This window comes from Notothenia rossii, assembly GCF_949606895.1.
Source record: "Notothenia rossii genome assembly, chromosome: 3".
Taxonomy (NCBI): Eukaryota; Metazoa; Chordata; class Actinopteri; order Perciformes; family Nototheniidae; genus Notothenia; species Notothenia rossii.
Window position 1 is genome coordinate 34,524,834 of NC_136901.1, and position 25,469 is coordinate 34,550,302.

A 25,469-nucleotide genomic window follows, 5' to 3' on the forward strand; every position below is an offset into this window, starting at 1 on the left:
GTAGCAGCAGGGGGCGCTGTTCTGTGGCTGTCATTACAACACATGTACACACCATGACATCAGGACAAACTTGGATTGTTTCAATATTTTTAATAGCTTGAGCATGTCAGCTGATTCAGTTTGGCAAGAGTCAAATTGATGCCACTTATCGCAAAACCCCTAAAAAGAAATCCCAGAAACAAAAAACTTCCCACTCAGTCGTTTTAAATACAAAGGGCCGCTCGCATTCAGTTCCCAGGCGAGCAGGAGGCGTGAGAGCCGTTACAGTCGCTGTATCTTCAAGCTGTTATTGTCAAAATAACAATAAAAGAAAGTCACCTTAGTATATGGGTTGAAGCACTCTTGATTTGATCTGTAACTTAATGGTTAAGTTTGCAAATCGTGTCACAGTGCATCCTGTTAGACAAATTATCTAAACATACTGGTTATGATAACATTTAAAATGTGCATTCTTCTGTATTATCTTTTTTGTAAATGAGGCTCTCGGATATTGTGAGGAGTCTATTAAAGGCTTCAAAGAAAAGTCCTGCAGTGACATGTCAGGAGTGGAGGAGAAGTGGAGTGGTTTTCAAACAAAAAAGTGCAAAAGGGGTGCTTGGAAATGAGGGATAAAGGAACGAGCAAAATACTACAACTCTTGTCCTAGTTGCTGCGTTTTTATCCAGAATATTGAATATTTTCCCATTTGAACAAGTGAATATGCGGGTTTTAGAATACAGTATTTCCAACCAAGTGCAGAATTTACACATTCTTCCAATTAGATAGCTGGTAAGAACAAATGAACTCAAAAACAGTCACGTTCTGGCGTTAAATTAATCTCCAAAGCTTCCACATGTTTCCTTTGATAGTGTTGAAGTCCCTCCTACTTACCATTAATGTAGAAGCTGAACACAATCCTCCTGATGTACAAAAGATCTTCTCTAGTACAGAGAAGATTTGACACGGTGAGAGAATACTGCGAGCAGAAATCAACTTCCTATGAAATGTCAGAGCAGCTACTGCATTAAAAAAAGAGGCCGTCGATGAAAGAATGGCACAAAGTAAGAAATGAGTAACAAGAGCAGACAACCCAAACATCTGCTAAACCATACTTCCATTCACGAGGATCTCCTTTCCTTCACCCACCGCGACATTAAGCTAGATCCTTAGTGTTGGTGGGAAGAAGTCCGTTTATTTTTTTTTCACTGTACGACTCAAGAATCCGCTGCGTTAAAAATTTCAAGAAAACTTGAAGTTCTGAGGAAGACTTCTCCGTTATTCCGCCGTCGTTCCTCCCAAAAATGTGGGGGACTTCGAAGTGTTCGTGAAGTCCTCCGCTCTAGTTGTGTTGGAACTTGAAGTGGAAGCTGCCTCCAGAGTCAAAGGGGTTGAAGTGATGAGGCCAGCCGTGTCCTCCTCCTCCCCCACCCTGCTGGCTCTCGGGGTCCAGGGGGTCCTCACCCGCGTCAAACTTCTGCCTCATTTCTGGAAAAGGATGCATGACAAAAATGTAAGACAGTTGAAGATAAATTATTGCTTAACATGACAGAGTTTTTGTTGCTTGATAATGGTGTTCAGACTACTGGTTTATCCTAGGGCTGCTCGTTTATGGCAAAAATCATAATCTCGATTATTTGGGTCAATAATTGTAATTGCGATTATTAAATGTGATTATTCATTGACTTTGAAAACATCCATTTATTGGAGAATTTTTTTTTGAACAGTATGTTTTTAACAGTTGATTACCCTGAACTTTAAGTAAAAAAAACAAGAACAACAAAAAAAAAAAAATATATTAAAAATCGTTTTATTTCGATTACGTTGTTTTCATAATCGTTGCAAGCCATAATCGTAATCGCGATTAAACTACGATTAATTGAGCAGCCCTAATTTATCCTAAACCTGCTCAATGTGAAGCTACTGCCAGTTAGCTTAGCTTAGCAAAAAATGGTCAGTCACATAAACCCCCCAAAAAAAAAAACTTGCTGTTTTTACACTCCGAAACTAATAAGATACATTTTGAGTCAGCTATAAATGCTGTTAAGTAGTTTTTGTTATTTCAGACAAAGCCATGCTAGCTGTTTCCACCTTAATGCTAAGCTAAGCTAATTAGCGGCATGCTGTAGTTTTCATATTTAACAAGGACAGCAAGAGAGGTATCAATCTTCTTGTCTTAATATCAGCAAAAATGAATTGCACATATCCACAAATGTGTAACTATACTTTCAAAATGTGCTATCAGTAGTGTGTCATTGTGACATTATAGTTACAGGGCTGCCATAAACTATGCTAGATCTTTTTCTGCAGTGTCATGTTTCTTTCTGAGAGCTAGCTGTTGTTTTCCAGAGATACCAGACCCACAGAAACTAAAAGCTAACCCTCTCTGAACATCTGTCTGCTAATGCCAAACATGTGACAGCTCCTGACCTGGGTCAATGAGGACTTCTTTAGCCGAGGCGATGTCGATAAACCTCTTCTCCGCTTCTTTCTTATCCGTCTCAGACTGGAAGTTGTCGGGGTGCCACTGCTGCGCCAGCTTCCTGTACGCCTTGATGACCTCCTGCTTGTTTGCACTCCTGGAGAGAAAGCAGCATACATAAGAGTTATTTGGAGCGATATTGGTTGAGTCAGATATAATTGAAGGATTAAGGAAGTAAAGATGTTTGTCATAAAGCTGGCTGGTTACCTTCCCACACCGAGGATCTTGTAGTAGTCCCTCTTTTTAGAGACTTTGAGAAGTTTCTGAGCTCGCTCCAGCCCTTCTTTCAGATCAATGCGTTCGCCTTCGCTGTCAAACTCTTTGGCTTCGATGTAGTCTTCCACAGCTGAAACCAAACCGTAAGAAAAGACGTTACAATAGGAAACCTTCTGTTATCAGTCCAGATTTGTTTTTCTCTTTATTAAGTAAAGATGGGAGTAGCAGTTAACTTTCATCTAAGATTAAATAACCTTAAAATACTCAAATCTATTCATCCATTCATCTCCTGAATGCAGTTGCGGACTGCCCGGTACTGAAGTGGGCCGGTCGGATAAGTCACTAGCCCCTCCCCCCCGTTGACAATTTACTAGCGGTACTGAAGTGGGCCGGTCTGACGATGTGGGCCGGTGGGATAAGTCACTAGCAACCCCCCCCCAACCTTGACAATTTACTAGCGGTACCGAGGTGGGCCGGTCGAGAGTCTTGGGCTGATTTCTAGTCCCAGTCCGCCCCTGCCTGAATGTGTGTCTTGCCTTTACAGTATTCTTATCATCCTAAACCATAGTTAGAATAGACAAACTACAGATATTTCTATATCTCTGTGTATAGGCAAGACCTCCCCCCCCCAATTACCTTTCTCGTACTCCTGGTTGAGGATGTACGCCTCTGCTCGGTCTCGCAGGACGTTGGCGTTGCGAGGGTCTCTCTGGTGAGCCTCTGAGCAAACGTCTATGGCATCCAGAGCTGAATTCAGCTAGAATTGGCGAAACAGAGGAACAAACAGCTGGCAGTGAGCATTGGGAAATATAATGCCACAAAAAAGAAACTCACACTCACATTTATAGAATACAATTTCTTGGCGAGTGAGACTATCTGAATGTCCCTTCTTCTATACCTTTTATCTTTATTTTTTAATACAGATAATATCTCTTTGTCTCACCTTTACGAGGCAGAAGCAGATCCTCTCTTTGGCCAGGTTTGTGTAGAGCGGGATTTTGGGCTCTGTCTTCATCGCTGTTTCGTACTTACTAATGGCTTCCTGGAACCTAATTGAGAGTAGAGAGATCATTCAGTTTAAGAATATTTAATTAGTTATTGATGTTGCAAGTGTTATTGACCTCCGAGGTTTTTGAAACATCCTCCCTTTAAAAACACATCACAGCAGCTCTTAGCATTCCTTTGTATTTAAACTCAAATCTGCCATCATACCTAGTCATGGAATTCTTCCTCCTATTTTTGTCGGTCTGCTTTCACCAGTTTTCTGTAACCTAATCTGGTTTTGTATCGTCGTGTTTCAAATTCTTGTACCCATTGTCTGCTTAAAACTGTTTTGAATAAAATGCCTGGATTGAAATCTCCTACTTTGCATGGTGCTGCCTTAAACCTCTTCATTGTTCTTTACCTGTTTAGCTGTTCATGTTTGTTTTCTCCAGGGTTATTGTATATGTTGTGTGTTTTATTGGAAGTTTAATTACTTATTTGAATAGCCGTTTAAAAAGGGGCAAAAGTTAAAAAATATACTTTTTGGCTAATAAATGTGCACCGTTACCCTAAAATAAAATAAACAATTAGTGTAAGTGCTATGTTTTGGAGGCTGCACCTGAATCGGATAACTTTGTGGATGACATTATCCGTTTCAGGTCGACACGTATTTTGCAGCAGACATCTTGTAAATGCATCTTAGAGGATCGTGTTTCAGAGCATCTCTCTCACAGTGAAGTACTGACCTGATCTGTTCGATGAGCTCTTCTGCTGAGTCCAGCTGCTTGCTGAGCTTCTTCACCTGCTTGTAGTGGGTGAAGCACTCTTTGTCATCCTGGTCCAGCCTCAGACACTCCCGGATGTGACTGCACGGAAACAGAGGAGCGAAACGATCATTCAGCGAGTGACACTGATGCTCCTGAGATGGAAATAAGCTTCATTTTTGCATTTGAGTGAATTTGTTTAAGCTCACTTGAGTGACTCGTGGTGATCCCCCAGGCTGTAGTGCAGCATGCTGAGCTTCAGGTAGGCGCCGCGGTTGTCGTTGCGTAGCTTCGTGGTCGGGGTCAGGTCCTGGATGGCTTTCTGAGGATCGCCCATCCGGATGTAGCACTCTGCACGAAGCTCCCGAGAGTCCGGATCCCAGGGAGAGATCTGAAGGAAGATGGCATATTTAGAAGATTGAATACACACATGGAGCTACTTGAGCTCGACGGGAAAGGAACCAATGATCACACTTTGTCCAAGATCATATGTTGGGGGAATTGTTTTTTATCCATTCTGTTCCTTTACATGAAAATAAATAGAGTTGGGTTGTATTTACATTTAAATGCTAGCTAAACTAAGCTAGGCTAATTCAATCAAAGTATATTTATATAGCCAAATATATATATTTTTTACATTTGTCTCAGCTAACTGTCTTGCCGCTGGATGTAGCTTCATATTGACAGACATGATAATTCAGTCTATCTTCTTAAGTAACACTCAGCAACAAAGCGCACAAGCGTATTTCCCCAAAAATGTCAAATGACTTCTTTAATGTGAGACCTAACGCTGTTATCCAGCATCATAGTCATCTTTTTGACAGATATTTGGTAAACAATGGTACACAGCCCAATAATACACATAGGAATGTCAGATAACAACAGAAGAAAATGCATGCAAACGCATATTTTCTACATTTGTCTAAATCAGGAGGCAGAGCAGACACGCACCTCAATGACCCTCTCCAGCACGGTGATGCTGGCGCTGTAGTCCCCTTGGTGGTACGTAGCATGGGCCTCCTCCTGCAGCTCCTCCAGCTCGTTCGCTTTCATCAGCTGGTCCCGCGCTTCTTCGTGGTCTGGGGAGCGCTGTAGCTAAAAGAAAAAGCAGGGTCAATTCCTCTCCTCGTCTGGTAAAATGTGGTTTCAGGTTCAACAGTAAAAAGTGTAGAAGCAGTTTAGGACTTGAACTCACCACTGCTTCAAAGTCCTCCCTGGCCTCCTGTGTGTTGCCCTGCTTCAACAGGATATTCCCTCTCTGTAACCTGGCCTGGGAACACAAGAAAATAAGAGATCCAGAGACAAGATGATGAGAGGAGAAAACTAAATGAATATGATAAAAAACAAGGACACAATACAGAATCTTCTTGAGTGTTTTGGGGGGTGGAGAACTTACAGCCAGGAAGTCAGGTTTGAGCAGGATGGCCTTGGTGAGGTCCGGCAGAGCAGATTTGGATTTTCCCATCGCTAGGAACACCGCTGCTCTCTTGTAGTAGGTCAGGTAGTTCTTAGAGTCTCCCTCTGTTCAATTTAAAGAACTGTTAATTTCTCAAAGCGACAAACAAGCCTCTCTTGTGTGTACTGAAAAAGGGAAGAGGACGGGTGTGTGTGTGTGTGTGTGTGTGTGTGTGTGTGTAACCTTACCCACAGCTGAGTGGTAGTGGGATAAGGCTTCGGCCAGCTGACCAGCAGCCAAAAGTTTTCGGCCCATCTCCAAGTGGTGCTCGATCTCGACATGGGTCGCCCCTAAGATACCTGTAACACAAGATGGAGCTTGAAATATATCACTGAAAAGACACGACGACAACATTATAACAGCAGGTTTTCAGTATTCATCTTTTTTTTTTTAAATACACAAGCAGTCAGACATCATAAATTCCCCCTCTTTGGGACGAATAAAGGTATTCTGTATTCTGAAAGAACCCATCTGATTACATTCATCAGATGTGTATTCAAAGCCTATTTTGTTTCAAGTGTCCAACCTGCCAAACCGGAATCCTCTCTCTCGGGAAAGGCACACTGCTTTATGTCAATATTGGACTTTTATATGATCTTGGGTTCAATGTGATTTTGTAACTAGAATTGTGATGTATTTGTAACTTGCTATATTACCCCAAACAGACGTTCCTGTCAGTTTCTTGTTTTTCAAAATAAATCTTATTTGACAAGAACAATTCCATACATACTCGTTCAGCTTTTGTTTCATATTATTGACATTTTATAATGTCTGTTCCAATGACAACCTAAGTGAGTAAAATGTATACAACTATAAACATCCATAAACTTTTCTTTATGAAGATAATATTAAAATAATAATGATTGATGTATTTATTTACATACCACCTTTTCAAACCTAAGATGATAAAATAAAAAAGTTAATTTAAGGGATATTTAAAAGAAGTCTAAATGTATATAATATTGAGCAAAATTAACTTACATTAAGAGAAAAATACAATAAGTCAAAGAAATGATACTAATGAAAGTTTAGAGAATGCTTTTATATTTTATTAGGTTTAATGAAGGGACTTTAAAAAAGGTAAAAGGAACTCAGTTCACAAATCCTATGAAAGCAATCTTGATTTTTTTTTTTAAATAATTATAAGAGGGAGTTATGAAGGTGTGTTGAGAGAAATAGGAACCCAAACAGAGCCTGTAGTTCCTGGTAACGCCTAACATACTCTTTAACACCTTGTAAACGTGTACATTTTGGCTTTTATAACCTAAATAATGCTCATAATTCAGAAGTGACTGTTATGTGTGCATACAGTATATTGCATACTGTAACCTACAGTAGGCTAACGAACAGTAAGTGACAGTTTTGGACACTTTAGCGGCTACATACTACATAGAAGCTTGAAACGTACAGAAACGTGTACACTCGTGTTTCTGAATGATTTTAAAGACATGTTAGGCAGTGTAAAGTGAGTTTTACCGTCCAGCTGAATGTCCAGGAGGACACACAGCAGAGAGAGGGAGCACAGGGTCCGCCGACACGACTCCATCCCCGGATACAATCACAGCCTCACACCGGAACCTGCGGAACTCGCACCTCTGCTTTCAAGTCGAGTGAAAACACCCCTTTGCTTCATTGGAACCTGTTAGATTATGTGTTAAATCTCCATCATGTCCCCCTCTGGAACCAGCTACGACGGTGTATTTACGGTCCCGGTGTGACAGTAGTCCGGGTAGGAAGGAAGCACGCAGCTGAAAGGTTCCCCCTTAAAAATTAAGATTCCCCATAATGTCAAGGAGTAAACTGACTTTAGTTGGACTTAAAAAACCTCCAGGTAACATGAGGATGCAAAACAGCTGACAGCGGCCAGTACAGTTTGTACACGATAGCTTTCTGCCTCTGAATTCGTCGTCCCCTCCCTTTCTGCCCTACATTTCTCTCATTGGTCCACGCACCGAGATCCGGGTTCGTGTGGAAACGTGGGCCGCTCTGATTGGACAGACTATTTTAACCTGATCCTGCTCCTGCATGGGTCATAAAGGCGGCTAGTGCTGTAACCATGGCTGTAACCAAGTGTCTGTTTAGGATCAATAATTGAGGAAATCGAAAGTTGACTTCGGCTACTAGAAAGTGGATCTCATGTTATTTTTGTTATTTCTATTAATGCTGTTACTTCATGTGTATTTGTATTCTTATTATCCCTTTGTATATTCTCATGTGTAGCCTACTACCTGTGTTTCTCTCTTTAATTCTGTTAGTAGGCCTACATGTAAAAAGTTCAATATTTACCATATTCTTCAATGAAGAAGACGTTTAAGGTAACAAAAGTACATTGAAATACTTTAGATAAGTACCTGAAAGTTGTATTTAAATATGTTACAGTACTTCAACAAATATCCTCGGTCAATACAAATCCCATTATTATGACATACTATTTTAGAATGTTGTAACATGTCTCATATATTTGTGACACAACATATTTTAATTATGAAACACAACACAGCATCATATTTTGTCCAACGTTTGTAATTACTTGTAATTTAATGGAAATATAAATTTTTAGACAGCTGTAAATAACCTAAATAGTAGTAATGTAAACTTACATTTCCAAAAATCTGATTTGATAACCATCTTTTAAAATATCTTTATTTAATTGTGTCACATCAAAATAACTTTGCTATTCTTTTTGAAAATAGGAAAGGAAACCAGATGCAATCAAAACTTTATTGACTACAGGAACACAAAGTGAAACAGAAATGTTTGGAATAGAACATTATTATTGTGCGCTATCGTAAAAAAACAAAATAAAGATCACTTTCCCACGACCATCTTTCTACTATAAAACTGTACAAAACAACACACATATCTGGATTATAACAGTTTTGACCTTCCCCTTTACACATTTCTAGAAATGTGTTTGCAGATTGTCAATTGATTGAATCGCTCTGAAAACAAGTGACTGTATGTAAAAGTATGTGAGTTTACATCATCAGGAAAACATAAATAGAAACAATTGTGCAGTGATAGGAAGCTTACCTTTTTTACAACTCAAATGCAATCATTTCAATGCAGTCATTTTTTACAGAATACACTCTTTAGATTGTGATTATATACAGTTCAGTGGGGGTGGGCCTTTAGCTTTTACACAAAAAGATCCATCAGAGGTGTAAAAGCTGACACCAGGAGATGTTAAATGTTTCAACGAAAACTGACAAACTTTAGCTCAGATTCTTTTTGTTTTGGTGACAAAGCTCAGTGTCCATATCCTGCTCAAACGTAAGCATTTCGTCCGTAAGTACTAGCAGCCACACTCCTGGTTGGTGCTGGTCCAGAGTATACCGTTCCCTTGGCTTGATAGGACAACGGGCTGCGAAACAAGAACAAACATGACGATGAAAAAACATCTGTGAAACCGAAGCAGCTAAATGGTATTCATCAGCCATCATTAATTTGAACATTAACATTTGTACCTTGTGTGACATGTCAAAATGTCATCAGGGGAAACGATATATTCCAATATAAAATTAATAGAAGACTATGTTGAAATTCGGGCCGTCCTTGTGTCGTTTCCAGCCCATTTGTCCCCCCTTCCAATTTGTATTGTGCCTATAGTCCACTTCCACTTTACCCAACTATTTTGTTATTGCATATTTTTATAGCCTCATTCATCTTGCACAACAAAAATATATGGTCATTAAAGTAGAGCCCAGATAACACTGTCCATTTGTGAGAAACAAAGATGGGCGGGCTCTAACAACACACCAGGTGATAATGTCCAATAAGAGCTCCTTCTGACTTCCATAGAAGACGTTCTTCCTAAGGTGAATTCACAAAGGGTTGCCACAGCAAGGCGCCAGAGGGCCATGAATTTAACAAATATATATTCAAGAGTTTCTTTAGGTCCTCAAAACATGCATCACACATCATTATTTTTATATACAATATAAAACATCTGTAAAATGTAAAAATAACTTTTGTGCCATGATACTAATAAATAAAAAAGGACTACAACTATTATTTTTTGTCTAAACTGTAATGGTACATTTATTTATAACAATATTTAAGCTTTTTTTAATTTTATGGTTGTATTGTATTTGATCAAATATAGTCATTTTAGGTAAGAATGTTTTTTTTCTTGTACGGAGGAACAAGAGCGCAATGTAAATGGTTGAAAAGCAATGCGTACATTGTTACAAGTAATTAATTTACAGTAAATCCATCAATAAATATTAATAAGAAAAGTATGTCAATTATAATAATATGAAGTAAATTAACTCACTATTTTTCCTCTGTGCCCATTTGGCAGGAGCAAGTGAGACAGGCTCCTCCGGCGATGGCGAGCACAGCGGAGCACCATCCCATGTAGAGTCCTTCTCCTATTTCATACCTGCGACACACAACAGAGTGTCAGTCAGCTTCATATAAGACCTTTCATCATCAACCAACATCACCCCCACCTCCACCTTACTTTGTCCCGGCGTGCAGAGGGTTAAAGAACTCCTGTGTGATGTTGAAGGCATACCAGGACACTGCGATCAACGTGCACAGACCTTTTGATTAAAAAAGAAGTAAATATTCTTTAATCATTGAGAACGAACCTGGGAAGCTTCCAGATACAGAAGTTCAAAGTCAGTCAAGAAAGGAGGAACAATCTAGGACTATTGATTTTGAAAAACAATAAAACACAATTTATTAGCATTACGGAGAAATTCCAATTTCTATAAGGTATTAGGAAGCCAAATAACATTGACTTAATTTCACCTGACCTAAAATAAACTTTTTTTTATGCATTTTGCTTATCTTTGTTACCTTGAAATATGAAAAGGACTCCAGCGGTGCCAGCAAGCCTCCCTTTGAGAACATAGTTTTCCCCCCCAGCCTTGGAGCACTGCACTCCTATCAGGGCTAGCAACAGTCCAAAGGTGCCACACACTATGGATGTGATCATCAACGCGCGGGACGCTTGGATGTAACCTGAAGAGCAGAAATAAGACCCCAAAAACAACCCCATTAAATTCACACCATTTTAATTGTCATCTGCCTTGAAAGGGATCATTAAGTTATGGCCAGCAAAAAGGAAAGTTATAGCTTCAACAGAGCAAAAGTCCAAGGTGTTCAAGTACTCGTAAAACCTTGAAATTGAACTTTAACAGTTTTTTTCCCCCTGACTAATCATCATGTCATAAAACCACTGCTAACTTCTTGTTTCTTTACTTTCAATTATCTATAAGGGATGTTTTGTGCGTTAAGACCCTAAATAGTGTTTTTTTTTTAAGTTTTTTGTTGGGTCAACATACCATTCAAAGCGAGCAGGGAGGGGAACTCCCTGCAGTTGTGGACCCCGGTTGAATCGCTGGCACATGACATCCACAGGTTCTCGTAGATGGTGGAGGTGGTGATGACGTTCCCGTCCACGGTGGAGGTCCTCCAGTAACGGTTGGGCAGCGTGATCCCAACCATCACCCAACCAATGAACCCCAAAATCAACGCCACTACTTCCACAATTGGATCCATGACCCCTCTTTGGTCCAGAAGTCACACAAAAAGTGTATCCAATGTGGTGATAAAACGATTTTGGTGTGATTGAAAGGCAATGAGTGTGTGTGAGAGTGTGTCAATGGTGCCACTGGGAGATGTGTCCAGCTCCACAGATATGTATAATGATTTATCTGACTTGTTTTCTCTCCTCCCCCCTCCCCTCACACGCTCTCTCTCTCTCTCTCTCTCATGTATTTTACACCCCTGAAACTGAGCAGGTGTTTATCGCCTCACTCTCAGGGTCCAATGGTCATCAGTCGCACTTGATGGTGCGACACGGTTCATGTTTATTAGCCATTTTCCACGTTTATTTTTCGTTGATGGTCAACCTCACATCTTTAGCATGTTTAAAACAACATTATTAACAGAACTTTTTAAACAAAGACAGTTGCACTTGTGGAAGTAGTACTCTTTTACCTAAGCAATACTAGAGTGTAAAAGTATACTTAAAGTAGAACTCATGTATGGAAAATCTTGCTTAAATTACAAAAATATAAGCTTCAAAATGTAGTAAAAGAACCTAAAGTAGAGTAAGTATAAGATTACAATTTGTTTTAATGGTATTTTAATGTTGCATCTGGTGAAGGTAGATCTCACTTTAATCATTCTGCAGTACAGCCTACTGATGGTTAGTATAACCTATAATAACAATTTATAAACTGATATATATGTTTTCAATAATCTGAATCTGCAAGAACAAACAAATACATCTGATATGTAGTAGAGTAGTTGTAAAAAGTAGCATAACATGGAAATACCTTAAAAGTACTTTAAATGTGTGTAAAGTAATTAAGTCGGTGCACTATAACATTCCACCCAGGCGATTGCAACTTCAGTTTTATTGTTTTGGTTTTGAATCTCAAGGCCATAAGACACAAGGTCACCATGACTTAGCGCCACGCCCAAGATTTTGGAAACGTATCAACATGAAAGCAGTTAAGTTTGAGGCCCGAAGCTCGGATTACATCTCATTGACAAAGGTTCAAAGTTACCCAGTTTCTGTGATTTGTGTGTCTTCATTAATTGTCCTCCTGATAACTGCTGGGTCAGCGTTTGCCAAATCCAGAGTGATAATATTAAGATATATCGTAGCCTGCATTTCAGCCCTGATGTGTCTAGAGATGGTGAGATTTGTGAACCTGGAAACCGATTGTGTATAAAGGTCAAGAAATAACGCTAAGTAATTCAGTTGATGAGAAATAGTCCACCAGCAGGTTTCTGGAAGGAAGTGGGAGTTGAAGCCGTGGAAAAGGAACGTTTGTTTGTTTTGTTCGTTTGTGAAGTTAATGTTAAATCAAAGTCTATATTTGTATATGCTGAAACCAGGCTAGTGAAAAGGAAGCTGCTAAATGTCTTATTTTGTTATTAGCAAGAGATTTTTCATTGAGTTGACTGAATATTATGTTACTGACACCATGGACACTGTGAAGGTCTATTCAAACCTATTTATATATTTTAATTCCTACAGGATGGATATGTCACTTCAGAGTTTTCATCTGAACGAAGGTAAGTCTAAATCTAAACTCATGGGCCTTCCTCATCTACTTCACCTCCACCTGAACTCCTCTAAAGAAAAAACAGGATCCTCGCCCACCATAAACATCTCATTTAACTTCCGAACTGTTTGCAAAGCTCTCTTTACGGCTTTGTCTGTAATAACAAATGATTTAGTTTTTTAAAGGACACCGAGACAGAAGCCTCTCCTTTTTGCTTGTGCTTGCCAGGATTAACTTGTCACACAGCATCGAGGAAGAAGGCAGAGAAATATAGAAGTAATTAAAAAAATTATGTGGGTGCTGGTTTAATCACAAAAAAAGGAATATGAGCAACAATATAAGAACATAAAAGTTAAGAGATAGAAGCAGTTGCTAATTAATGTATAACCCTATAACTCTAGTAAAAGGCTTTAAATCCTGAAATGTGCACTATGGTCAGTGTGTCGGCAGTTTTTAGTGGGAAAGCATCAACCCTTCTCTTGCGTTAGGTCATACCCCCCTTCCCATGCTATTTTTGGTCAAAATTGACCGGTTTGTTTTGCACAGTCATATCTCTGGAACCCCTTATCCAATTTTGATGGTTGACATCTCATTTGAACAGTCCAGGGATGACAGGCAGAATGGCACCAGGGGGGAATTTCATATTATTTTTGGCAGTAAGTTCAAAGATAGTGCTTATTTTACATTACTGTATATTATAAAAATGCTTGCCATGTAGGCTGTGTTTATTGGAGATGGAAATGATTTAGTTAATGTTGTAGCTGAGAATCTTCCCGTTCCAATGATGTATGGGATGTATTGATTTGATACAAGCAGGTCAGTGTTTCATGCCATGGTCCGGACCCACCGGTGGGCCCATCAAGTTCAGCATTCACTGTGAAATATCAAATAAGACACTGATACTGTTTTCTTAAATGAACATTTATTGAAAGAGAAATAGAAACAGAACATGTGTGTGTGTGTGTATGTGTGTGTGTGTGTGTGTGTGTGTGTGTGTGTGTGTGTGTGTATGTGTGTGTGTGTGTGTGTGTGTGTGTGTGTGTGTGTGTGTGTGTGTGTGTGTGTGTGTGTGTGTGTTCACGTGTGTTCACGTGTGTTCACGCACATAGTTGGCAATGCAAAAATTGTGGAATGTCACCGCAGGCTCCTCTCCCTCAGGGGCTTCTATCTCAGGGGCCTCTCCCTTAGGGGCCTCTATCTCAGGGGCCTCTTCCTGGTCTGTTGTAGGCTCATAGTCTGGATCGCTGTTGTCATCCATTTCTGAGACATCTTCCTCTATCTCCTCTTCATCTGGTTCAATCTCCTCTTCATCTGGTTCAAAAATGTGTCCAGAGCCTCTCGTACAGAAAATCGCCTAATCGGCTGCCTGCTCATTGTGTCAATGAGTCAAATGTGAGCAAGGCACAAATATAACTGCTTGAGTTGAGAGCCAGTAAGGGAGGCGCATTTAGCGTGAGAAAGTGAGAGGTTTGTGTTTCTCGAGGGGCACAGAGCTTGCACCTGTGAGAAGGTATGATACATTGTATCATACAGCGCGAGAAAGGGAGAAGTTCCCGTAACGTGTGTGTGTGTGCGTGTGTGTGTGTGTGTGCGTGTGCGTGCGTGCGTGTGTGTGTGTGCGTGTGCGTGTGTGTGTGTGTGTGTGTATAGATGTTTTCCATCTGCAGGATGAACATAATACACTCATACCCATTCAATTTCTATGGCGGTCAAATCTGACCGAAAACGTCATGGGTGTTTCACTGTTGAATAAATCACTCAAAATTCAATGCAAGTGGTGATCATCAAGTGTATATGTTCAGAGGCCTAGTGTGGAGGATAACATAAGAGGCAATTGGATGAAAAACACAATATTTATGCTTAAAATAAAAGTCATTCGGTCACTTTTGACCCGAAATGCAAGAGAAGGGTTAAAGAACTTACCTATATTATCGATAAATAAATCCACATGCAAATGACCATATAATAGGGTATTGTTACATAAAGGTTATTTTGTTGGAAATAAAGAGTAATACAAGTTAAAATGTGCTTTAAAAACACATGTTCATAAATAGACACATTACTATTAGCATGGGGTCCAACATGAACACATTTCTTAAGCCATTTTACATTTTTGGTTGTTTCAAACGAGAGATTTCTGGGAATTTCTGTGTTGTTTTCACTGGGCGGTCAGAAGAGGGTGGAGTTTATTTAAAAACAATGTAATGCATTATACTCCTTTCACCAATCATAATGCAGCAAGATTTGAATGATGACGGTTGCTGGGCAATTTATTACAGCAAGTAACGTTCAATCAAGTAAGGGATAATGTGCAGCGACCCGGTCATTATGGGGAAAAGAACATCCGACAGGCTGATCAGGAGCCCGACGCCAAGATTTTTGTTGTTGTTGCTTTTCGGCCAAAATGTATACAGTTAAACCGACCGAACTTCTTTCTGCAGATGTAAGCATCCTTAACAACGGTCAATAAATCATTGACAGCGGTCTGTTCTGGATTAACAACGTGTCACGTGCTCAACTAAACCGTGTAATAAATCTGATTGAACCACCATCTTTTTTATACTAAAATGTGGTAACAGTCCTATTGTCTTTGTCTATGAAACTTCAAGAACACATAATAGCCTATTTTTTTCCACTTCAAGTTTTATACTATCCCTATACATGGTTAGTTCTGTCGTCAATGGACTGCTCTTCAAACTATCCAAGAATACGATCAGCTCAATAAAAAGAAAGAAGGCAATAATAAAAAGCCATGAACCCATTAAACTTTAACTTCACATAAAATGATGAAAATGACTGTCGGCCTGTATGTCCGTCACTGCCTGCAGTAATATTATGGATTATACAGTAACAGTGTGTAACTGTGTGATGACATCCAAAGTAACAGTACAGGGTGTAGTTGAAAGAAGACACCGTGTTCCCAGACGTATTCCCCTTCTTTACGGTGATTACACATTAATATCTCTCAGCCTTGTGATGAACATTGGCCCTCATAACTCAAACTCACTGAAGCTGATGTGAATTACACTGGCTTTCAATGAATCATTGACGTTAAACTGTGTTAAAACAGCACAAGGGATGAGACATGGGACGATTACAGCTTTGGTTATTCTCTCCTCATCTATTTGGATATTAGATTCATATTTGGGGACATTTACCCACCCTTTCCTCTTTTTGTTTACCCACCTCTTTCACACCAAAGAAGATTATTGTATTCACTGATCTGCCCCTGGTGAGTTTCGGTCCTGTGGGGTTGGTTAATAAGTAACATCCCACAAGGTTGATAACACCCCACACAACTGATAACCTCCATAAGCCTTCCCGTCGTAAAACGGTGCCAGATGCTCAAATCTATACGGGGTTCAACATGTGAAGATGATCAGCAGGGAGTGAACAAGGCCGGCACGTTTTCTGCTTGAACATGTACGACCTATCTTACCCGTAAAGACAGTGTACACCAAAACCTCATTGTGATTTGAGTAGAGAATAAATAACAGTAATAAAAAAGGATTGGACTTTGTTTCTTCATTAATACATTCTTCTGAAAATGACTAATACATCGATCCCATAAATAGAAAAAACTGTTTCGTAACAGTTAAAGGGGCCCCATTACGCTCATTCCAGGTCCATAGTTGTATTTATTGCCTCTATTGGGACGTGTCTCCATGCTTTAATGTTCAAAAAGCTCTTTATTTTCCTCATACTTGTGCTGCAGCACCTCTTTTCACCCTCTGTCTGAAACCAGAGCCTAGTCTGCTCTGATTGGTTAGCTGGCCGGCTCTGTTGTGATTGGTCAACCACTTAGAGATGTCCCGCCCCTTAGCCTAATGTCATGTTCAGCTCCTGGAATGGTAAATAATCATATCACCGACATACAAGATAATTAATAGTAATAAAAAGACTAAAAGATAAAAAAGTTGTAAAAAAACAAGCATCTTATCAAGCTACCATAATGTGAATGTGCCAAATGTCCCTTGTACCCTTCACTGCATTACACATATTTAAAAGACATTGTGACATATTTGACAGATATTTGACTTTGTATATGATGCTTTGTTATTGAGCCAACGCTCCCACATTATATACTTTTGTGCTGAAACACTTGGCATCTATTTTGGATCGAATCGTTCATGAATGAATGCTAGACAGCAAAGTGATGTATGCAGGGTTCCTGCAGGTTTCTCCAACTCAAATTTAAGACTTTTTAAGACCTTTTTAAGACCACTTTGAATAGAATTTAAGACCTATTTCACGGCAAGAAAGTATGAAGGAAAACTGCTATGAAAGAAGAAATACGTCCCATAATTACTTACAAAATAAATGTATTAATGTTCAACATAAGAACAATGACTGAACATAACAGCATAACATTACAGAACTGTGTTAGCCAAAAAGTGTGTGTGTGTGTGTCTCTGTGTGCTTGTGTGTGTTCGGGCTGTGCAATTAATCGTATTTTAATCGCGACTACGATTTTGGCCTGCCACAATTACAAAAACAGCATAATCGAAAAAAACAATTATTTAGCTTTGCTAGGTTGTGACAGTGACAACATATTTAATCTAATTAATTTGAGTCTAATTTATATTTATTTATCATATTTATATATGTTTAGTAGCTTGTGGAAGTGCGTTCAAATATTTGTTGATCTTGTTTATTGGTATTTATTATTTTGATATTATTTATTTAAATATATCATTTATTTAATTAATTTTTGTATTGCTTTTTCAGTTGAATTATACGTTCAGGGTAATCAACAGTTAAAAAGATAATGTTCAAATTATTATTTGTTTTAAAGTTCAATAAGTGGATGTTTTCAAAGTTAATGAATAATCCTATTTAATAATCGTGATATCAATTATTGACCAAAAATAATCGTGATTATGATTTGTGTGTGTGTGTGTGTGTGTGTGTGTGTGTGTGTGTGTGTGTGTGTGAGAGAGTAACAAGAGCTATATTCAGAGCTCTGCTGCCTTGGCTACAATCTTTCATCATTGCTGTTGTATGATTGGTGTTTAGCTACGGTATTTAGCGTCTACAGCACCTCCGCTTTTAGGGTTGACGTAGACCCAAACGTCGCTCAGAGGTCCCCCGGTTTGTTGCGGGAGCTGCTGCACTAGCTAACGCTAAACTAGCTAACGCTGCATTAGCAAAACAAACGCTGATTTATTTTTGCAAAAGGTGCAGCAGCCTTCAAACACGTTCCCCTCCACTGGTTTCAACCAAGCACTAAATTCGATGTTTTCCAATCAAATACGGTTGAACTTACACTTCGCCATATTTATTTGTAAGTAGATTCGAAGAGACATGAGTTTCTTATTGCCGCTAGCTGAAGCTTGGTTGCTAGGTTACTAGCTGGGTGTTTTGCGATAAGAGGCCTGGGGAAACAAAGTCAGTGATTACTGGTTCCATGTTGATTTATTTCAAAACAAATTGTTGGGGGGAACTGAAAGGCTATTACCGTACTGGTTACTTTGCAGCCCGGACATTTTCCCCAAAACACATTTTAGACGCGATCGCAACACAAAAGTACCTTTCAAATCCGATCATTTTTAAGACCTTCTAAATCATATTTAAGACCTTTCTTATTTTTTTGGTCATATTTAAGACATTTTTAAGGCCTTAAATTCAGATTATCAAATGTAAGACTTTTTAAGACCCCGCGGGAACCCTGTGTATGTCACTTTTTTTGATTGTTTCTGACGCGATTAGCACTCTCTGAAAGGCTCGACAATAATTTCCAGAGGACCCAAATCTCAGTTCAAAAGCATTTTATTAAACAAGATGGAAAAACAATTCTTCATATGCAGACCAGGTAAATGGCAAAGGGTATCCATCTTCAATGAGTGTTGCGTCCCTTAATTCAAAGTAGTATTCAGAAGAACTGAAAATCAACCCCTCTCTCCTCGCCTCCTCAGCAGCAGCTGGGCTTATCTGCTACCAGCATTATGGCACTGTCACTGTTTGGTATAACAATCTTCACCTCCCACTTCACCAATAACACTTTCTTTACAATTCTTGGAGTCAAGTACAGACAGTTACAAAGCCACAACTGCACTTTTAGGAAGATATTATTTACTTAATGTAAATGTGAACTTGGTGCAAACTAAATTAGAATTTACAGAAAATTGAGCTGCACCTTTACTATAATCATTCATCAATATATTTACACAAATAATAAGAAAGTGCCATGCTATGGTGTGATTAGACAGACAAGTAATGGCATATGTATGGTGAATCTCAACCCTGTTACAATATGGTTATTCACTGGCATTATTCAAACCAAACCAAAATGTTACATCCGTCCCAAGCTCCATTAATAAACCTTTTTTTTTTTTATGCAGGTAATGGTACATTTGTCAGTCCAGCACAAAGACGAAACGTCGTCCCATGTCCATGTTAGGATTTGGCACCTTTGGCCACGGCCAAACCGATGAGGCCCGCCAGCCCAGCGACACCCAGACTGATCCCCCCGACGATCGCCATGCCAACCAAGCCATCTAGATGACAACATGTGAATGTCAGCATTGTGGCTTGAGACTCAAATAACCGGGTGAAATCAATGTTGGTAATATGATAGGAATGAGATTGGTTTGTACCTTTCTTTAAAGCTTTCTCGATGAGTTTCTCCAGATCCTGAGCCTGCTTGTTCCCCGGTTCGTTCTTTAGGAGAGTTCGGATGTACTTCAGAGCTTTCTCATATTCCTGGAAGAAAAGCGTGAACATTTTAAATGATGTGATCAAATGGGAGGGCTGCGATAAATATTGTAAGCATACTACAATCTTAATTTTTTTTTAAATAAAAGGGAATGGAAAGAAATGCTATCGATAACATACATATCCAAATGTAATAATGTTATAACATCGTTGTGACTCTAGTATTCACACTTACTTTGAGTCTGTATTTGGCCACTGCAAGGTAGAACAGGAAGTCCCGAGAATCGTCCTTTGATGCTTTCTGAACAAGTTCTAAGACAAAAAAAGAGCAAACATTAATTCCAGATGAAATTAGGAAAACATGGACGCTAATATGTTACCACAAATCCTCATTTTGCGAATAAACCGCTCATCTCCTCTGTATGATATGTTGTCAGTAATCAAATCAGGTTTTATTTATATAGCACATTTTTAAAAACGATTTTTGGTCGAGCCAAAGTGCTGTACATGCAAATAATAGGTAACACATAACTACAATCGCAAACAGAAGACAATAAATTACAACAGCAAATATAAAAATCAAACATGGGGAAATTTCAGGAATCGTGCTCCGCTCTGACTAGAAGGCCAGGGAGAAGAAGTGAGTCTTTAGTGTTGATTTAAAAACCTCTAGGGTCTGGGCCGACCTCACATGGAGGGGCAGAATGTTCCAGAGCCTGGGGCCAGCCGCTGCGAAGGCTCGGTGACCTCGGGTTTTTAGCCTGGTCTTGGGTATTATCAGCAGCAGCTGGTCAGCCGACCTTAAAGCTCTGGCTGGGGTGTAGCGATGGATGAGTTCTGCTATATAAGCTGGTAACACTCAAAAGTGAATAAACAATACACAATATATGTATAGTATTAATAACTTGACAGATGGGGCTCTTACAAATGTTAAGGAAATTACCACATTTTAATGCCCAGGCATTCAAAGGATCCATGTCCAATAAATTCAGTTTATTTAAATTCACACGTCAACATCCGCATTAAACATCCACTGTATATTTTACGCACCTTCCAAGAGCACAATTCCCTTCTTGATGTCGTCTGTGTATTTGCTCCGGATCAGACACCACGCATACTCAAACTTAGTTTCTCTGGAGACGGCTCCCTTCACCAGCTCACTGTTATACTTCTTCTCGAACTTCTATCAATAAACAAAGCAGAAATGAAGCGACGCCAGATTAGAATTTGTTGCATATTTAAATCATTAGTGGAAGAAGCACTCAGATTACTAACTCAAGTAAAAGTAGCAATACTACAATGTAAACATACTCTGTTACAAGTAAAAGTATTGCATTCAAAATTGCTCTTAAGTAAAAGTACACAAGTATTGGCACCAAAATATGCTTGAAGTACCAAAAGTAAAAGCTCGATTTATGGCACATTTAAGCACCATATATATTTTAAATGATTGAATTATATATTTTTTAATGCAATAATCCCATCATCACTTCAATGTTAAACTTGGTATAAATGGGGTTTATTTTAATTACTACTGGGTAGCTTTTGACTATAACAGTATATAATAATGTATTATTTGATTTCAATTGTTTATTTCTAATCTAAAAAGGCAAAGTAGGTAGTAAATAAATATTTTTAAATTAATGTAGTATCGTAAAAAGTACAACATTTGCCTACAAAATGAAGTAGGATAATGTTAATAAACTCAAGTAAAGTACATCCAAGTATAGTACTTGAGTAAATGTACTTAGTTACATCACAACTGTATTTAATTTAATCATCTGTGTAGAAAGGCAGTGGAACATAAACACATTGCTTAGCTAACATCACGTCATGTATTGTGTTTGTTTTGACAGAGGCTGTTCTCATTATGTAATATTTCACAAGAATAATAGCTGTGCGCTTTACGTTTAAAAATAAAGCACATGTCATTATCTTACCGTTACCAGAATGAGTCATAAAGTATATGAGCAGAAATAACGATGTCACTGACTTGTTTTAAATGTCAAACATAACTGTTAGCATTAGCTAGCTGGTGACGCGACAACGTATCTCTCGAAACGTGGATTTACAAGCAAAGTTTCAGCTTTAAACGAGTGACCATGTGTTGTGAGGACATCATGAATGTCCTCCGTGCTTTCATAATTATATTTAATGATATTAAGATGTTTAAAGAGTTTACAACTTACTAAAAGATCTTCGGGAGCCACCACATCGCTCACTACAGCCTCCATGTTTCCGGAAACAGCTTTTGACTCCGCCCACTTTACTACGTCACACAGCTGTTAGAGCTCACTTTCTAGAAACATCTTATTTAAAGTAATAAAACCATAATAATCCAGAAGTGGAAGAAGTACTAATCTTGATGTTAAGTAAAAGTAGAAGAACCAGGGAGTAGGAATACTCTATTACAAATAAATGTCCTGCATTCGAAATGTTACTAAGTAAAAGTACAAAAGTATTAGCATAAAAATATACTTAAAATACCAAAAGTAAAACTGCTTAGCCTATTATTCAGATTTGTCCATTTCAGAATAATACATATAATATGTTTTGATTATAATTATCCTTGCGTTAATGTGTTTATCAAAGCTGGTAAAGGTGCAGCTAGTTTTGATCAATTTGTAAACTCCAGGGTAGCTTGTGAATGTTATCAGGGGTTAAATTGGGATTTGATATGTGGGGGGGGGGGGGGGGGGGGGGGGGGGGGCTCTGTGTGGAGGTGCGAGAGGGGGGCGGAGCAACTAAAGCAACTGCTCCATTATCTGTATCAAATGCACACATTGATGGCCATTGATGCCACCAAAATTTCACAATAAAAATAGAAAGTAGGCTACTACAAATAAACTGGAATTCATTTATATCTTAAATTATTAATATATATACACAAAAAAATGTTTCCAAATATCCAAACTTCAAATTGCTTTTTTAAATCAACACTGCTCTGCACACTTGCTAAAGAACATTTGTGTGGAAATATCAATTCATTTGTAGGGCTGCGTGAGTATGGCCAAAAGTATGGGAGTACATTTCACTGTAAACTATTTAATCATCACCAAATTCTGTGTTATTATGACCGATCATAACTCAGCTTTATGCAGATATACATTTAGCGGTGTATAGGGCCGGTGTTTGGCATAGGCGGTCGTCTAGGGCAGGGGTTCCCAAACTTTGCCATGCCAAGGACCCCCAGATAGCATTATCCTATGACGGGGACCCCCCTGTTGCAATTGTTTTTTTTAAATGATGTGTACAAGTGCCTCGCGATGGAGCATGCATGCGTTGCCACTACATTTGGGGCCTTCTGTCTGATCAAAGCTGTCACTCTGCTTTTTTTGCCTGTCATAGCCCCACTGCCCCATCTGAACACACACCCACACAACGAGACCAGTCAAGTCCATTTGAGATGATGTACTCATCTAAAACTTGGAAAATGTCTCTTCCTGTGGTCCTACCTTCCAGTGCTTTGCAAAATAATATTTCCTCAACAAAGTTGTCTTTTTAAATAAATCTGATGTATGCAAGCAATTCTGCGACCTTTGCTACATCCGTGCTCTCATCCAGCTGCAGAGCGAAATGTTCAATAGCTCTCACTTGCTTCAAAAGCTGAGCAGATTCTCAGTTTCACTCTCAGTAGTGGCAGCTCGATTCTGATTGGCTTGAAGGGCGGTCGTGTGATTTAAAAAATATTAAAAGATTGGCATCAAAGCATCACTTTGCGTGACCCCCATGGTGTCCCCTGGCGGCCCCCCGGAGAGTCGGGGCCCCCACTTTGAAAAACACTGGCCTAGGGCACCAGATCTGGGGGGGCGCTGCGCTGGCAGCTCTGGGAGGGTAAAAAACATTTTTTACAGTTTGCGCTCATCCTAATTTTCGGCCTTGATGTAACAACATTCATAATTAAGTAAATGTAACACCCTTTTCACCCCGGTTACACTTTTCATTTGCCCTGTACGATGGGCGCTGTAAGTGATGAAAGTGGCGGGTGTTGGCTTATCAGGCGTCCGCAGCTCAAAGCCAAAGTGGGCGTGGGAGCGAGCAAGAGAGATAAATGCAATTTATGTAAACAAATATTTCCAAGGCACTCCTTTATAATTATTTGGATAAACAGGTTTGAAATCATTTCAATGTATATTATAGGACAGTAAACCAAAAATATCGTTTAAAACTTGAGAGTTAAAAAAACTTTACACTAGGTAAAATAAGATATAAATGAACAACAAAATTCAAATAAGTTACATTTATTTGTTTTTGGCTAGGTTATTGGTTATATTAGCATATTTGGTTATTAAAATGTAAACTGGTCTTTTTCATATGGGTGTTTAGAGTTGTACCCCCTAGATCTAGTCTAGTAATCTGTGGTGCTTAAAGTGCACCAGATTGAAGCATTTTACTTTACATTTTCAAACATTTCTTCCCGGGGGGCATACCAGCAAATTGGTTAGAACCGGGTTCTGTGTTACAAGACGGGTCGGGGGCTGCAGACTCTCTGCACACACACACACACACACACACACACACACAGACAGACAGACAGACAGACAGACAGACAGACAGACAGACAGACAGACAGACAGACAGACAGACAGACAGACAGACAGACAGACAGACAGACAGACAGACAGACAGACAGACAGACAGACAGACAGACAGACAGACAGACAGACAGACAGACAGACAGACAGACAGACAGACAGACAGACAGACAGACAGACAGACAGACAGACAGACAGACAGACAGACAGACAGACAGACAGACAGACAGACAGACAGACAGACAGACAGACAGACAGACAGACAGACAGACAGACAGACAGACAGACAGACAGACAGACAGACAGACAGACAGACAGACAGACAGACAGACAGACAGACAGACAGACAGACAGACAGACAGACAGACAGACAGACAGACAGACAGACAGACAGACAGACAGACAGACAGACAGACAGACAGACAGACAGACAGACAGACAGACAGACAGACAGACAGACAGACAGACAGACAGACAGACAGACAGACAGACAGACAGACAGACAGACAGACAGACAGACAGACAGACAGACAGACAGACAGACAGACAGACAGACAGACAGACAGACAGACAGACAGACAGACAGACAGACAGACAGACAGACAGACAGACAGACAGACAGACAGACAGACAGACAGACAGACAGACAGACAGACAGACAGACAGACAGACAGACAGACAGACAGACAGACAGACAGACAGACAGACAGACAGACAGACAGACAGACAGACAGACAGACAGACAGACAGACAGACAGACAGACAGACAGACAGACAGACAGACAGACAGACAGACAGACAGACAGACAGACAGACAGACAGACAGACAGACAGACAGACAGACAGACAGACAGACAGACAGACAGACAGACAGACAGACAGACAGACAGACAGACAGACAGACAGACAGACAGACAGACAGACAGACAGACAGACAGACAGACAGACAGACAGACAGACAGACAGACAGACAGACAGACAGACAGACAGACAGACAGACAGACAGACAGACAGACAGACAGACAGACAGACAGACAGACAGACAGACAGACAGACAGACAGACAGACAGACAGACAGACAGACAGACAGACAGACAGACAGACAGACAGACAGACAGACAGACAGACAGACAGACAGACAGACAGACAGACAGACAGACAGACAGACAGACAGACAGACAGACAGACAGACAGACAGACAGACAGACAGACACACACACACACACACACACACACACACACACACACACACACACACACACACACACACACACACACACACACACACACACACACACACACACACACACACACACACACACACACACACACACACACACACACACACACACACACACACACACACACACA

At 39.7% G+C, this 25,469-nt stretch overlaps 3 protein-coding genes across 3 annotated transcripts; all 3 read right to left on the reverse strand.

Moving 5' to 3' along the window:
• Positions 1–70: 70 nt before the first annotated feature.
• Positions 71–7,823, reverse strand: dnajc3b (DnaJ (Hsp40) homolog, subfamily C, member 3b). Its single transcript, XM_079670176.1, has 12 exons — positions 7,355–7,823; positions 6,067–6,177; positions 5,819–5,943; positions 5,618–5,692; positions 5,374–5,517; positions 4,632–4,813; positions 4,405–4,524; positions 3,618–3,723; positions 3,311–3,431; positions 2,666–2,804; positions 2,407–2,555; positions 71–1,464 (listed from the first exon to the last, which is right to left on the reverse strand). The coding sequence occupies exons 1-12, from the start codon at positions 7,422–7,424 to the stop codon at positions 1,319–1,321; spliced, it is 1,488 nt and encodes a 495-aa protein (XP_079526302.1). The 5' UTR covers positions 7,425–7,823; the 3' UTR covers positions 71–1,318.
• A 762-nt stretch (positions 7,824–8,585) lies between these two features.
• Positions 8,586–11,548, reverse strand: cldn15a (claudin 15a). Its single transcript, XM_079670193.1, has 5 exons — positions 11,173–11,548; positions 10,685–10,849; positions 10,344–10,425; positions 10,155–10,262; positions 8,586–9,242 (listed from the first exon to the last, which is right to left on the reverse strand). Exons 1-5 carry the CDS (start codon positions 11,387–11,389, stop codon positions 9,146–9,148), a joined length of 669 nt encoding a protein of 222 aa, XP_079526319.1. The 5' UTR covers positions 11,390–11,548; the 3' UTR covers positions 8,586–9,145.
• Positions 11,549–18,662: 7,114 nt separating this feature from the next.
• fis1 (fission, mitochondrial 1) lies at positions 18,663–21,903 on the reverse strand. Its single transcript, XM_079670197.1, has 5 exons — positions 21,753–21,903; positions 20,614–20,746; positions 19,799–19,875; positions 19,506–19,611; positions 18,663–19,406 (listed from the first exon to the last, which is right to left on the reverse strand). The coding sequence occupies exons 1-5, from the start codon at positions 21,795–21,797 to the stop codon at positions 19,306–19,308; spliced, it is 462 nt and encodes a 153-aa protein (XP_079526323.1). The 5' UTR covers positions 21,798–21,903; the 3' UTR covers positions 18,663–19,305.
• Between the last annotated feature and the right edge of the window lie 3,566 nt (positions 21,904–25,469).